Raw genomic sequence first — 14,613 nt, forward strand, 5'->3', positions numbered from 1 at the left:
GGAACAGGAGGATCCCATTCAGCCCCTCGAGCCTGTTACACAGGAACAGGAGGATCCCATTCAGCCCCTCGAGCCTGTTACACAGGAACAGGAGGAGGCCCATTCAGCCCCTCGAGCCTGTTACACAGGAACAGGAGGTTCCCATTCAGCCCCTTCTCGAGCCTGTTACACAGGAACAGGATGAGGCCCATTCAGCCCCTTCTCGAGCCTGTTACACAGGAACAGGAGGAGGCCCATTCAGCCCCTCGAGCCTGTTACACAGGAACAGGAGGATCCCATTCAGCCCCTTCTCGAGCCTGTTACACAGGAACAGGAGGAGGCCATTCAGCCCCTTCTCGAGCCTGTTACACAGGAACAGGAGGGGGGCCATTCAGCCCCTTCTCGAGCCTGTTACACAGGAACAGGAGGATCCCATTCAGCCCCTTCTCGAGCCTGTTACACAGGAACAGGAGGATCCCATTCAGCCCCTTCTCGAGCCTGTTACACAGGAACAGGAGGAGGCCATTCAGCCCCTTCTCGAGCCTGTTACACAGGAACAGGAGGAGGCCCCATTCAGCCCCTTCTCGAGCCTGTTACACAGGAACAGGAGGAGGCCATTCAGCCCCTTCTCGAGCCTGTTACACAGGAACAGGAGGATCCCATTCAGCCCCTTCTCGAGCCTGTTACACAGGAACAGGAGGATCCCATTCAGCCCCTCGAGCCTGTTACACAGGAACAGGAGGATCCCATTCAGCCCCTTCTCGAGCCTGTTACACAGGAACAGGAGGATCCCATTCAGCCCCTTCTCGAGCCTGTTACACAGGAACAGGAGGATCCCATTCAGCCCCTCGAGCCTGTTACACAGGAACAGGAGGATCCCATTCAGCCCCTCGAGCCTGTTACACAGGAACAGGAGGAGGCCCATTCAGCCCCTTCTCTAGCCTGTTACACAGGAACAGGAGGATCCCATTCAGCCCCTTCTCGAGCCTGTTACACAGGAACAGGAGGAGGCCATTCAGCCCCTCTCGATCCAGTTACACAGGAACAGGAGGAGGCCCATTCAGCCCCTCGTGCCTGTTACACAGGAACAGGAGGAGGCCATTCAGCCCCTTCTCGAGCCTGTTACACAGGAACAGGAGGATCCCATTCAGCCCCTTCTCGAGCCTGTTACACAGGAACAGGAGGAGGCCCATTCAGCCCCTTCTCGAGCCTGTTACACAGGAACAGGAGGATCCCATTCAGCCCCTTCTCGAGCCTGTTACACAGGAACAGGAGGAGGCCCATTCAGCCCCTTCTCGAGTCTGTTACACAGGAACAGGAGGAGGGCCATTCAGCCCCTCGAGTCTGTTACACAGGAACAGGAGGAGGGCCATTCAGCCCCTCGAGCCTGTTACACAGGAACAGGAGGATCCCATTCAGCCCCTTCTCGAGCCAGTTACACAGGAACAGGAGGATCCCATTCAGCCCCTTCTCGAGCCAGTTACACAGGAACAGGAGGATCCCATTCAGCCCCTTCTCGAGCCTGTTACACAGGAACAGGAGGAGGCCCATTCAGCCCCTTCTCGAGCCTGTTACACAGGAACAGGAGGATCCCATTCAGCCCCTCGAGCCTGTTACACAGGAACAGGAGGATCCCATTCAGCCCCTCCTCGAGCCTGTTACACAGGAACAGGAGGATCCCATTCAGTCCCTCAAGTCTGTTACACAGGAACAGGAGGATCCCATTCAGCCCCTTCTCGAGTCTGTTACACAGGAACAGGAGGATCCCATTCAGCCCCTTCTCGAGCCTGTTACACAGGAACAGGAGGATCCCATTCAGCCCCTTCTCGAGTCTGTTACACAGGAACAGGAGGATCCCATTCAGCCCCTTCTCGAGTCTGTTACACAGGAACAGGAGGATCCCATTCAGCCCCTTCTCGAGCCTGTTACACAGGAACAGGAGGATCCCATTCAGCCCCTTCTCGAGTCTGTTACACAGGAACAGGAGGATCCCATTCAGCCCCTTCTCGAGTCTGTTACACAGGAACAGGAGGATCCCATTCAGCCCCTTCTCGAGCCTGTTACACAGGAACAGGAGGATCCCATTCAGCCCCTTCTCGAGCCTGTTACACAGGAACAGGAGGAGGCCCATTCAGCCCCTCGAGCCTGTTACACAGGAACAGGAGGAGGCCCATTCAGCCCCTTCTCGAGCCTGTTACACAGGAACAGGAGGAGCCCATTCAGCCCCTTCTCGAGCCTGTTACACAGGAACAGGAGGAGGCCCATTCAGCCCCTCGAGCCTGTTACACAGGAACAGGAGGAGGCCCATTCAGCCCCTTCTCGAGCCTGTTACACAGGAACAGGAGGAGCCCATTCAGCCCCTTCTCGAGCCTGTTACACAGGAACAGGAGGATCCCATTCAGCCCCTTCTCGAGCCTGTTACACAGGAACAGGAGGATCCCATTCAGCCCCTTCTCGAGCCTGTTACACAGGAACAGGAGGATCCCATTCAGCCCCTTCTCGAGCCTGTTACACAGGAACAGGAGGAGGCCCATTCAGCCCCTTCTCGAGCCTGTTACACAGGAACAGGAGAGGCCCATTCAGCCCCTTCTCGAGCCTGTTACACAGGAACAGGAGGTCCAGACATTCAATGATCTCTGTGACCTAAGTCCATTGACCCACTTTTATCCTGTATCACTTAATCCCGCAGGCTAGTAAAAACTTATCAATCTCTGATTTAAAATGACCTGCTCCAGGGCCAATTGCCGTTTGTGGGAGGGAGTTCCAAATGCAGCCCTTTTGAGTGTGGTTTAGGGATGTTGCCTGCCCCCCACCAACGCCCCCCCCCACCCTTCTCTGAGTCTCCCTGACCCTGACCCACCAGGGATGGACTCCCCCTCTCTCCGATCCCATTTATATCCTGAACGCTTTGACCAAATCTCCCCTTCACCTTCTCGATTCCAGCGAGCTTAACCCTCGTTGGAGCTTAACCTCCCCTCGCGATTTAACCCTTGGCGTCTGGGTTGAGGGAAGTGTTACCCGACTTAAGACCAGGAATGCGCAGCCTGTTTTATGAGGGAAGGTCGGACAGGTTAGGCTTGTATCCGCTGGAGTTTAGAAGAGTGAGAGGCCACTTGATTGAAACCTTTAAGATCCTGAGGGGTGTTGGACAGGGGGGATGTGAAGAGGATGTTTCCTCTTGTGGGAGAATCTAGAACGAGGCGGGGGGGGGTCACTGTTTAAAAATAAGGGGTCGCCCATTTAGGACAGAGATGAGGGGAAATGTTTTCTCTCTCAGAAGGTGGTGAGTCTTTGGAACTCTCTCGCTCAACAGGCGGTGGAAGCAGAGACTTTGAATATTTTTAAGGCCGAGCGAGATAGATTCTGGGTTCACAAGGGGGTGAAAGGTTATCGAGGGGGGAGGCGGGAATGTGGGGTTGAGGGGACAATCGGATCAGCCACCATCTTGTTGAACAGGGGAGCAGGGCTCGAGGGGCAGAGCGGCCTCCTCCTGCTCCTGACCCGTACGCCCCGGTAAATCGACAGTGCAACCCCCACCTTCCCGGGTGTAGTAACGATTCCACGCTACTCCAGGTGTGGTGTCATCTGTGTGGTTCCCCTGTATGTGTGACTCCAGGCTTTGTACTCTGGTCATTGTGATATGAAGTACAGTTACCCCAACAGCTTGCTGACTATTCCCGGAATCAGCTCCCCACCCTCTCCAAACATCTCTCTGCATAGCCACAGTTTCCACTTAGCTCTGCTTCATGTTTTATTGATTGTGAATGACAGTTGAAACAGGAAGCTTTATTCTAATATATATATATTTATACACATATATATATGAAGAGAGAGAGGGCGACAGAGACAGAGAGAGGGTACGGGTTACACGGTTTCATGATAGCCTTTCACTGCTGTACAGTGACTGAGCGTCACATCCTGATCCAGGATTAAAGACCCTACACAGTGGGCAGAAGGGGAAGAGTCCATGTCCTACTGATGCTCCGCAGCCTCTCTCTCTCTCCGCAGCCTCTCTCTCTCTCTTTGTTCCAGCAGTGTCTGCAGCACAGGGTCCATGTTGTACTGAGATCCACAGTCTCTCGATCGCCAGTCTCCCTCTCTCTCTCCGCAGTGTCTCTCCCTCTCTCCGCAGTCTCTCTCTCTCTCTCCGCAGTGTCTCTGCAGCACAGTGTCCATGTCCTACTGAGTTCCGCAGTCTCTCTCTCCGCAGTCTCTCTCTCTCTCTCCGCAGTGTCTCTTCAGCAGTGTCCATGTCCTACTGAGCTCCGCAGTCTCTCTCCGCAGTCTCTCTCTCTCCACTGTGTCTCTTCAGCACAGTGTCCATGTCCTACTGAGCTCCGCATTCTCTCTCTCTGTCTCTCCGCAGTGTCTCTTCAGCAGTGTCCATGTCCTACTGAGCTCCGCATTCTCTCTCTCTGTCTCTCCGCAGTGTCTCTTCAGCAGTGTCCATGTCCTACTGAGCTCCGCAGTCTCTCTCTCTCTCTCCGCAGTGTCTCTGCAGCAGTGTCCATGTCCTACTGAGCTCCGCAGTCTCTCTCCGCAGTGTCTCTTCAGCAGTGTCCATGTCCTACTGAGCTCCGCAGTGTCTCTCTCTCTTCGCAGTCTCTCTGCAGCACAGTGTCCATGTCCTACTGAGCTCCGCATTCTCTCTCTGTCTCTCCGCAGTGTCTCTTCAGCAGTGTCCATGTCCTACTGAGATCCGCAGTCTCTCTCTCCGCAGTCTCTCTCTCTCCACTGTGTCTCTTCAGCACAGTGTCCATGTCCTACTGAGCTCCGCAGTCTCTCTCTCTCTCTCCGCAGTGTCTCTGCAGCACAGTGTCCATGTCCTACTGAGCTCCGCAGTCTCTCTCTCTCTCTCTCCGCAGTGTCTCTGCAGCACAGTGTCCATGTCCTACTGAGTTCCGCAGTCTCTCTCTCTCTCCGCAGTGTCTCTGCAGCACAGTGTCCATGTCCTACTGAGCTCCGCAGTCTCTCTCTCTCTCTCCGCAGTGTCTCTGCAGCACAGTGTCCATGTCCTACTGAGCTCCGCAGTCTCTCTCTCTCTCTCCGCAGTGTCTCTGCAGCACAGTGTCCATGTCCTACTGAGCTCCGCAGTCTCTCTCTCTCTCCGCAGTGTCTCTGCAGCACAGTGTCCATGTCCTACTGAGATCCGCAGTCTCTCTCTCTCTCTCCGCAGTGTCTCTGCAGCACAGTGTCCATGTCCTACTGAGCTCCGCAGTCTCTCTCTCTCTCTCCGCGGTCTCTCTCTCCGCAGTCTCTCTCTCCGCAGTCTCTCTCTCTCTCCGCAGTGTCTCTGCAGCACAGTGTCCATGTCCTACTGAGCTCCGCGGTCTCTCTCTCCGCAGTGTCTCTGCAGCACAGTGTCCATGTCCTACTGAGCTCCGCAGTCTCTCTCTCTCTCCGCAGTGTCTCTTCAGCACAGTGTCCATGTCCTACTGAGCTCCGCAGTCTCTCTCTCTCTCCGCAGTGTCTCTGCAGCACAGTGTCCATGTCCTACTGAGCTCCGCAGTCTCTCTCTCTCTCCGCAGTGTCTCTGCAGCACAGTGTCCATGTCCTACTGAGCTCCGCAGTCTCTCTCTCTCTCCGCAGTGTCTCTGCAGCACAGTGTCCATGTCCTACTGAGCTCCGCGGTCTCTCTCTCCGCAGTCTCTCTCTCTCTCCGCAGTGTCTCTGCAGCACAGTGTCCATGTCCTACTGAGCTCCGCGGTCTCTCTCTCCGCAGTCTCTCTCTCTCTCCGCAGTGTCTCTGCAGCACAGTGTCCATGTCCTACTGAGATCCGCAGTCTCTCTCTCTATCTCCGCAGTGTCTCTGCAGCACAGTGTCCATGTCCTACTGAGTTCCGCAGTCTCTCTCTCTCTCCGCAGTGTCTCTGCAGCACAGTGTCCATGTCCTACTGAGCTCCGCAGTCTCTCTCTCTCTCCGCAGTGTCTCTGCAGCACAGTGTCCATGTCCTACTGAGCTCCGCAGTCTCTCTCTCTCTCCGCAGTGTCTCTGCAGCACAGTGTCCATGTCCTACTGAGATCCGCAGTCTCTCTCTCTCTCTCCGCGGTCTCTCTCTCCGCAGTCTCTCTCTCCGCAGTCTCTCTCTCTCTCCGCAGTGTCTCTGCAGCACAGTGTCCATGTCCTACTGAGCTCCGCAGTCTCTCTCTCTCTCTCCGCAGTGTCTCTGCAGCACAGTGTCCATGTCCTACTGAGATCCGCAGTCTCTCTCTCTCTCTCCGCAGTGTCTCTGCAGCACAGTGTCCATGTCCTACTGAGATCCGCAGTCTCTCTCTCTCTCTCCGCAGTGTCTCTTCAGCACAGTGTCCATGTCCTACTGAGATCCGCAGTCTCTCTCTCTCTCTCCGCAGTGTCTCTTCAGCACAGTGTCCATGTCCTACTGAGCTCCGCAGTCTCTCTCTCTCTCTCCGCAGTGTCTCTTCAGCACAGTGTCCATGTCCTACTGAGCTCCGCAGTCTCTCTCTCTCTCTCCGCAGTGTCTCTTCAGCACAGTGTCCATGTCCTACTGAGCTCCGCGGTCTCTCTCTCCGCAGTGTCTCTGCAGCACAGTGTCCATGTCCTACTGAGCTCCGCAGTCTCTCTCTCTCTCTCTCCGCAGTGTCTCTGCAGCACAGTGTCCATGTCCTACTGAGCTCCGCAGTCTCTCTCTCTCTCCGCAGTGTCTCTGCAGCACAGTGTCCATGTCCTACTGAGCTCCGCGGTCTCTCTCTCCGCAGTCTCTCTCTCTCTGCAGTCTCTCTCTCTCTCCGCAGTGTCTCTGCAGCACAGTGTCCATGTCCTACTGAGATCCGCAGTCTCTCTCTCTCTCTCCGCAGTGTCTCTGCAGCACAGTGTCCATGTCCTACTGAGCTCCGCAGTCCCTCTCTCCGCAGTCTCTCTCTCTCTCCGCAGTCTCTCTCTCTCCGCAGTGTCTCTTCAGCACAGTGTCCATGTCCTACTGAGCTCCGCGGTCTCTCTCTCCGCAGTCTCTCTCTCCGCAGTCTCTCTCTCTCTCCGCAGTGTCTCTGCAGCACAGTGTCCATGTCCTACTGAGCTCCGCAGTCTCTCTCTCTCTCTCTGCAGTGTCTCTGCAGCACAGTGTCCATGTCCTACTGAGCTCCGCAGTCTCTCTCTCTCTCCGCAGTGTCTCTGCAGCACAGTGTCCATGTCCTACTGAGCTCCGCGGTCTCTCTCTCTCTCCGCAGTCTCTCTCTCTCTCAGCAGTGTCTCTGCAGCACAGTGGCCATGTCCTACTGAGCTCCGCGGTCTCTCCCTCCGCAGTCTCTCTCTCTCCACAGTCTCTCTCTCTCTCCGCAGTGTCTCTTCAGCACAGTGTCCATGTCCTACTGAGCTCCGCAGTCTCTCTCTCTCTCTCCGCAGTGTCTCTGCAGCACAGTGTCCATGTCCTACTGAGCTCCGCAGTCTCTCTCTCTCCGCAGTGTCTCTGCAGCACAGTGTCCATGTCCTACTGAGCTCCGCAGTCTCTCTCTCTCTCTCCGCAGTGTCTCTGCAGCACAGTGTCCATGTCCTACTGAGATCCGCAGTCTCTCTCTCTCTCTCCGCAGTGTCTCTTCAGCACAGTGTCCATGTCCTACTGAGCTCCGCAGTCTCTCTCTCTCTCTCTCCGCAGTGTCTCTGCAGCACAGTGTCCATGTCCTACTGAGCTCCGCAGTCTCTCTGTCTCTCCGCAGTGTCTCTGCAGCACAGTGTCCATGTCCTACTGAGCTCCGCAGTCTCTCTCTCTCTCCGCAGTCTCTCTCTCTCTCTCCGCAGTGTCTCTGCAGCACAGTGTCCATGTCCTACTGAGCTCAGCAGTCTCTCTCTCTCTCCGCAGTGTCTCTGCAGCACAGTGTCCATGTCCTACTGAGCTCCGCGGTCTCTCTCTCCGCAGTGTCTCTGCAGCACAGTGTCCATGTCCTACTGAGCTCCGCAGTCTCTCTCTCTCTCTCCGCAGTGTCTCTGCAGCACAGTGTCCATGTCCTACTGAGCTCCGCAGTCTCTCTCTCTCTCCGCAGTGTCTCTGCAGCACAGTGTCCATGTCCTACTGAGCTCCGCAGTCTCTCTCTCTCTCTCCGCAGTGTCTCTGCAGCACAGTGTCCATGTCCTACTGAGCTCCGCAGTCTCTCTCTCTCTCTCCGCAGTGTCTCTGCAGCACAGTGTCCATGTCCTACTGAGATCCGCAGTCTCTCTCTCTCTCCGCAGTGTCTCTGCAGCACGGTGTCCATGTCCTACTGAGCTCCGCAGTCTCTCTCCCTCTCCGCAGTATCTCTCTCTCCGCAGTGTCTCTGCAGCACAGTGTCCATGTCCTACTGAGCTCCGCAGTCTCTCTCTCTCTCTCCGCAGTGTCTGCAGCACAGTGTCCATGTCCTACTGAGCTCCGCAGTCTCTCTCTCTCTCTCCGCAGTGTCTCTGCAGCACAGTGTTCATGTCCTACTGAGCTCCGCAGTCTCTCTCTCTCTCCGCAGTCTCTCTCTCTCCGCAGTGTCTGCAGCACGGTGTCCATGTCCTACTGAGATCCGCAGTCTCTCTCTCTCTCCGCAGTGTCTCTGCAGCACAGTGTCCATGTCCTACTGAGCTCCGCAGTCTCTCTCTCTCTCTCCGCAGTGTCTCTGCAGCACAGTGTCCATGTCCTACTGAGCTCCGCAGTCTCTCTCTCTCTCTCTCCGCAGTGTCTCTGCAGCACAGTGTCCATGTCCTACTGAGATCCGCAGTCTCTCTCTCTATCTCCGCAGTGTCTCTGCAGCACAGTGTCCATGTCCTACTGAGCTCCGCAGTCTCTCTCTCTCTCCGCAGTGTCTCTGCAGCACAGTGTCCATGTCCTACTGAGCTCCGCAGTCTCTCTCTCTCTCCGCAGTGTCTCTGCAGCACAGTGTCCATGTCCTACTGAGCTGCGCAGTCTCTCTCTCTCTCCGCAGTGTCTCTGCAGCACAGTGTCCATGTCCTACTGAGCTCCGCAGTCTCTCTCTCTCTCCGCAGTGTCTCTGCAGCACAGTGTCCATGTCCTACTGAGCTCCGCAGTCTCTCTCTCTCTCTCTCCGCAGTGTCTCTGCAGCACAGTGTCCATGTCCTACTGAGATCCGCAGTCTCTCTCTCTATCTCCGCAGTGTCTCTGCAGCACAGTGTCCATGTCCTACTGAGCTCCGCAGTCTCTCTCTCTCTCCGCAGTGTCTCTGCAGCACAGTGTCCATGTCCTACTGAGCTCCGCGGTCTCTCTCTCTGTCTCTCCGCAGTCTCTCTCTCCGCAGTGTCTCTCTCCGGTGTCTCTTCAGCAGTGTTCATGTTGTATTGAGGTCCGCAGTATCTCTCTCTCTGCAGTGTCTCTCTCTCCGCAGTATCTCTCTCCGCAGTATCTCTCTCTCCGCAGTATCTCTCTCTCCGCAGTATCTCTCTCTCCGCAGTCTCTCTCTCTCCGCAGTCTCTCTCTCCGCAGTGTCTCTCTCCGGTGTCTCTTCAGCAGTGTTCATGTTGTATTGAGGTCCGCAGTCTCTCTCTCTCCACAGTCTCTCTCTCTCCGCAGTCTCTCTCTCTCCGCAGTGTCTGTTCACCAGTGTCTACGTTGTACTGTGCTCTGCACTCTCTCTCCCTCCCGCACTCTCTCTCTCCCCCTTGCAGTCTCTCTTTCCCGCCCGCACTCTCTCCACCCCTGCAATCTCTCTCTCTCCCTCCCATAATCTCTCTCCCTCCTGCAGTCTCTCTCTCTCTCCCTCCCCACACACTCTCTCTCTCGCCGCTGCAATCTCTCTCTCCGCTGCAATCTCTCTCTCTTTCCCTCCTGCAGTCTCTCACCCTGCTACAGTCTCTCTCTCTCCCCCCCACACTCTCTCTCTCTCCTGCAGTCTCTCTCTCCCATCGCACTCTCTCTCCCTGCTAGTCTCTCTCTCTCTCCCCCCATACTCTCTCTCTCCCTCCTGCAGTCTCTCTCTCTCACCGCACTCTCTCTCCCTGCTACAATCTCTCTCTCTCCCCCCCACACTCTCTCGCTCCCTCCTGCAGTCTCTCTCTCTCACCGCACTCTCTCTCCCTGCTACACTCTCTCTCTCCCTCCTGCAGTCTCTCTCTCTCACTGCACTCTCTCTCCCCGCTACAATCTCTCTCTCTCTCTCCCCCACCGCACTCTCTCTCTCCCTCCTGCAGTCTCTCTCTCTCACCGCACTCTCTCTCCCTGCTACAATCTCTCTCACCGCACTCTCTCTCTCCCTCCTACAATCTCTCTCTCTCTCCCCCACCGCACTCTCTCTCCCTGCTATAATCTCTCTCTCTCACCGCACTCTCTCTCTCCCTGCGACAATCTCTCTCTCTCTCCCCCCACCGCACTCTCTCCCTGCTACAATCTCTCTCTCTCACCGCACTCTCTCTCTCCCTGCGACAATCTCTCTCTCTCTCCCCCCACCGCACTCTCTCCCTGCTACAATCTCTCTCTCTCCCCCCACCGCACTCTCTCTCTCCCTGCGACAATCTCTCTCTCTCTCTCCCCCCACCGCACTCTCTCCCTGCGACAATCTCTCTCTCTCTCTCCCACCGCACTCTCTCTCTCCCTGCTACAATCTCTCTCTCTCTCTCCCCCCACCGCACTCTCTCTCTCCCTGCGACAATCTCTCTCTCTCTCTCCCCCCACCGCACTCTCTCTCTCCCTGCGACAATCTCTCTCTCTCTCCCACCCACACTCTCTCTCTCTCTCCGCTGTTTCTCCTTTCCCTCTCTCTCTGCGTTTGCGCAGCCACCACACAGGCCAACTCCAGCCCCTGAGAGAAGGGGTGGTGCTGCCTAACCTCCCTCCCTCCTGGCAGCGAGGTCCCCGTCCATCTCAGCCGCTGGCCCAAGTGATGAGGGGACGGCCGGAGCCATCGAGAAGTGGTCGGAGGAGGAGTCCAGTCCGCCAGCCTCTGGCGCGCCCGGTTCAGGGGTCTCTGCATGCTCGGGTCTGGTGGGAGCGAGCGAGGCCCCCCGTGACACCCAGCGAGATCCATCTCGTTGCCATCGTCGTCCGCCTCCCACCGGGAGACCTGGTCAGCAGGGACGCCCGCCGTGGAGTTCACTCGCCTCGCTTCCTATCCTCCCGATGTCTCACCTCGACCGTCTGTCCGGCCTGGAGCCCTGGCCTTGCCCACCGGGCTGGGATGGGGGCGGGGGTGGGGGGGGTGGTGGGGAGAGAGAAGGAATGTGGCAATATCACATGGGGGCAGCGTTGTGGCTGGCACCTCGCGACTCGGGGTGGGGGGGGGGTCTGTCGGGGGTGGGGGGGGTGGTGGTAAAGGGGTTGAAGAGGGGAGAGAGAAACCTCCCCTCCCTGTTCCCAAGCCCATGGAGGAACCCCGCTCGGGGCCAGGTCAGTGGGTGACGGGGTAGAGGGAGGGGACCTCTGGGAGGCGGAGGGGCTTCTGCTCGGTGCAGAGGGCGGTGAGCGGAGGGTGGGGGGCGGAGAGCTGCCCCGGGCCGGGGAGGGCGGGGAGCCGGGCCGGGGGGTACCCGTCGCCGCCGGGGAGGCCCGGCTCGCTCTTGGGCTGCAGCTCGGGCTGGGGCTCGGCCTTGAGCTGGGGCTGGGCCGGGGCCTGTGGGTGGTGGTGGCGGTGCTGGTGGACCCGGTGCCGGTGGGTCTTGAGGTGGGAGGACTGGGTGAAGGCCCGGCCGCACTCGGCGCAGCGGTAGGGCCTCTCGCCGGTGTGGGTGAGCCGGTGCCGGCGCAGGGCCGAGGAGACGGCGAAGGCCTTGCCGCACAGGCCGCAGACGCAGGGCCGCTCGCCGGTGTGGGCCAGCCGGTGCTTGGCGGCCTGGGAGGGGTAGCGGAAGAGCTTGTGGCAGAGGGGGCACTGGTGGCGGGGAGGTGGGGGGGGCCCCTGCCGGCGGCGGAGGGAGGCGGCTTCCCCGGCGCCGCCGGCGTGGGCCCGGCCGTGGGCCTTCAGCTGCGACGGGTAGCGGAAGGCTCGGGGGCACTCGGGGCAGCGGTGGGGCTTCTCGCCGGGCTGCAGCCTCCTCCTCCTCCGGCGGCCTTGCCCCCGGCCCTCCCCCTCCCCCTCCCCCTCCCCCTCCCCCGGCCGGCGGCAGCAGGCCCGGTGCTTGTCCAGGCCGCTCTGGGCCCTGAAGGCCCGGCCGCACAGGCCGCACTGGAAGGGAGGGGGCGGCCGGGGGGCGGAGTGCAGGCGCCGGTGGGTCTTGAGGTGGGAGGACTGGGTGAAGGCCTTGCCGCACTCGGCGCACTCGTAGGGCCGCTCGCCGGCGTGGATGAGGCGGTGCCGGAGCAGGGCCGAGGAGACGGCGAAGCCCTTGCGGCACAGGCCGCACTGGAAGGGCCGCTCGCCGGTGTGGATGCGCTGGTGGAGGGCCAGGCGCGAAGGGTAGAGGAAGGCCTTGGGGCAGAAGGGGCACTGGTGGGAGCGGGGGGCGGGAGGGGGCGCGGCGGCGGCGCCGGCCTGCTCCGGCTGGGCCCGGCCGGGCTTCCGGGGCCTGCCCAGGCCCGGAGCCTGCTCGCCCCCTCGGTGCTGCAGCTGCTGGTGGGCCCTCAGCTTGGAGGCGGAGGCGAAGGCCCGGCCGCACAGGCCGCAGGGGAAGGGCCGCTCGCCGGTGTGGACCGAGCGGTGCAGGGCCAGCTGGGAGGGGTAGCGGAAGCGCTTGGGGCAGTGCGGGCAGGGGCAGGGCCGCTCCTCGGGGGCTTGGGCCCGGGAGCAGGGCCCGCCCGCCGGCGCCTGCTGCTGGTGGGCCCGCAGGTGGGCCGGCCAGCGGAAGGAGCGGCCGCAGGCCGAGCAGCGGTAGGCCCGGCCCTCGCCGGTGTGTGTGTGCTGGTGCCGCAGCAGCGCCGAGGACTGGGTGAAGCCCTTGCCGCAGGCCGCGCAGCGGAAGGGCCGCTCGCCGGTGTGGGTCAGCTGGTGGGCCCGCAGCTTGGAGGGGACGGCGAAGGCCTTGCCGCACAGGCCGCAGGCGAAGGGCCGCTCGCCCGTGTGCACCCGGCGGTGCAGGGTCAGCTGGGAGGGGTAGCGGAAGGAGCGCGGGCAGAAGCCGCACTGGTGCAGGGCCGGGGGCGGCCCTTCCCGGCAGCGGTGGGCCGCCACCGAGCGGAAGCGGCTGAAGCCCCGGCCGCAGGCCGTGCAGATGAAGGGGCCGCCCTCGGACGGGTGCCGGGGGGGTTGGCGGCCGGCCTGCTGGTCCTCCTCGGCGCCACCGTGCGTGCGCTGGTGGGCCTTGAGGTGGGAGGACTGGCCGAAGGAGCGGCCGCACTGGCCGCAGCGGTAGAGCCGCTCGCCGGTGTGGGTGTGCTGGTGCCGCAGCAGCGCCGAGGACTGGGTGAAGCCCTTGCCGCAGGCCGTGCACTTGAAGGGCTTGTCGCCGGTGTGGACGTGCTGGTGCGAGCGCAGCTTGGAGGGGACGGTGAAGCCCTTGCCGCACAGGGCGCAGCGGAAGGGCCTCTCGCCCGTGTGGGTGCGCTGGTGCATGGCCAGCTGGGAGGGGTAGGGGAAGGCCCGGGGGCAGAAGCCGCACTGGTAGGCCCGGGGCTGGCCCCCTCCGTGGGATCGCTCGTGGACCCGCAGCAGCGACGGGTAGGGGAAGCTGCGCTCGCACAGCCGGCACTGCAGAGGGCGCCCGGGGGGGGCGTGGGCCCGCTCGTGGGCCCTCAGCGAGTCCGGCCGGGCGAACTCCTTGCCGCACTGACCGCAGCGGTGGGGGCCGGGCCGCGAGTGGGCCAGCAGGTGCTTGGCCAGGGTAGAGGCCGCCCGGAAGGCCTTGCCGCACAGGCCGCAGGGGTAGGGCCGCTCGCCGGTGTGCAGCCGCCGGTGCGTCTTGAGGTGCGAGGACTGGCTGAAGGCCTTGCCGCAGTCCGGGCAGGGGTAGGGCCGCTCGCCGGTGTGGATCAGCTGGTGCCGCTGGAGCACCGAGGCGACGGAGAAGCCCTTGCCGCAGACGGGGCACTTACAGGGCCGCTCGCCGGTGTGGGCGTGCCGGTGCTTGGCCAGCTGCGAGGGGTAGAGGAAGGACTTGCCGCACAGCTGGCAGCGATACTGCCGTTCGGCCGTGTGCAGCCGCCGGTGGTCGGAGAGCGAGCGGGCCTTGGCGAACTCCTTGCCGCACTCGGCGCAGCGCCAGGGACCGCCCTGCGCCTCGTGCCGCAGGCGCCGGTGACGGGAGAGATCCAGCCGCGAGGCGAAGCGCTCGCAGCACTCGGGACAGCCCAGCACCTTCTCGCGCTGGTGCCGGCGCTGGTGCAGCAGCAGCTGCGAGGGGTAGCGGAAGGACTTGGGGCAGGTGAGGCAGCGGTGGGGACGGCCGGGGACAGAGGGCACGGCCGACTCGAGGGTGGGGGTCCCACCGGGAGGCATCTCGTCCACGGCTTCCAGGCGCTCGGTCACCGACACGTCGATCTCCATCTTTGGCATCTCTTCATCGAAATCTACAAAAAGAAAACAGCCCCTGTAAATATTAACACACTCCCGGGGACAAACTGTAAATATTAACACACTCCCGGAGACCCCCTGTAAATATTAACACACTCCCGGAGACACCCTGTAAATATTAACACTCTCACGGGGACACCCTGTAAATATTAACACACTCCCAGGGACACCCTGTAAATATTAACACACTCCCAGGGACACCCTGTAAATATTAACACACTCCCAGGGACACCCTGTAAATATTAACACACTCCCGGGGACACACTGTAAATA

The 14,613-nt window shown here is 60.4% G+C and overlaps 2 protein-coding genes across 8 annotated transcripts; both read right to left on the reverse strand.

Annotated features, from left to right (window-relative positions):
* Positions 1-3,750: 3,750 nt before the first annotated feature.
* Positions 3,751-9,591, reverse strand: LOC121273402 (putative golgin subfamily A member 6-like protein 3). Of its 7 annotated transcripts, none has more exons than XM_041180587.1 (5): positions 8,226-9,591; positions 7,874-8,149; positions 7,485-7,612; positions 6,420-6,818; positions 3,751-5,670 (listed from the first exon to the last, which is right to left on the reverse strand). In XM_041180587.1, exons 1-5 carry the CDS (start codon positions 8,321-8,323, stop codon positions 5,534-5,536), a joined length of 1,038 nt encoding a protein of 345 aa, XP_041036521.1. In that variant the 5' UTR covers positions 8,324-9,591; the 3' UTR covers positions 3,751-5,533. The 7 variants fall into 7 exon arrangements, with proteins under 7 accessions (XP_041036521.1, XP_041036519.1, XP_041036520.1 ...); XM_041180585.1 differs by having other exon boundaries at positions 6,294-6,818; XM_041180586.1 differs by having other exon boundaries at positions 3,751-5,591; positions 6,291-6,818.
* Positions 9,592-11,286: 1,695 nt separating this feature from the next.
* LOC121273400 (zinc finger protein 665-like) lies at positions 11,287-14,355 on the reverse strand. The gene has a single exon (XM_041180579.1). It carries the CDS (start codon positions 14,320-14,322, stop codon positions 11,287-11,289), a length of 3,036 nt encoding a protein of 1,011 aa, XP_041036513.1. The 5' UTR covers positions 14,323-14,355.
* Between the last annotated feature and the right edge of the window lie 258 nt (positions 14,356-14,613).

The sequence above is a fragment of the Carcharodon carcharias genome, assembly GCF_017639515.1.
Source record: "Carcharodon carcharias isolate sCarCar2 chromosome 9 unlocalized genomic scaffold, sCarCar2.pri SUPER_9_unloc_1, whole genome shotgun sequence".
NCBI classification, from domain to species: Eukaryota; Metazoa; Chordata; class Chondrichthyes; order Lamniformes; family Lamnidae; genus Carcharodon; species Carcharodon carcharias.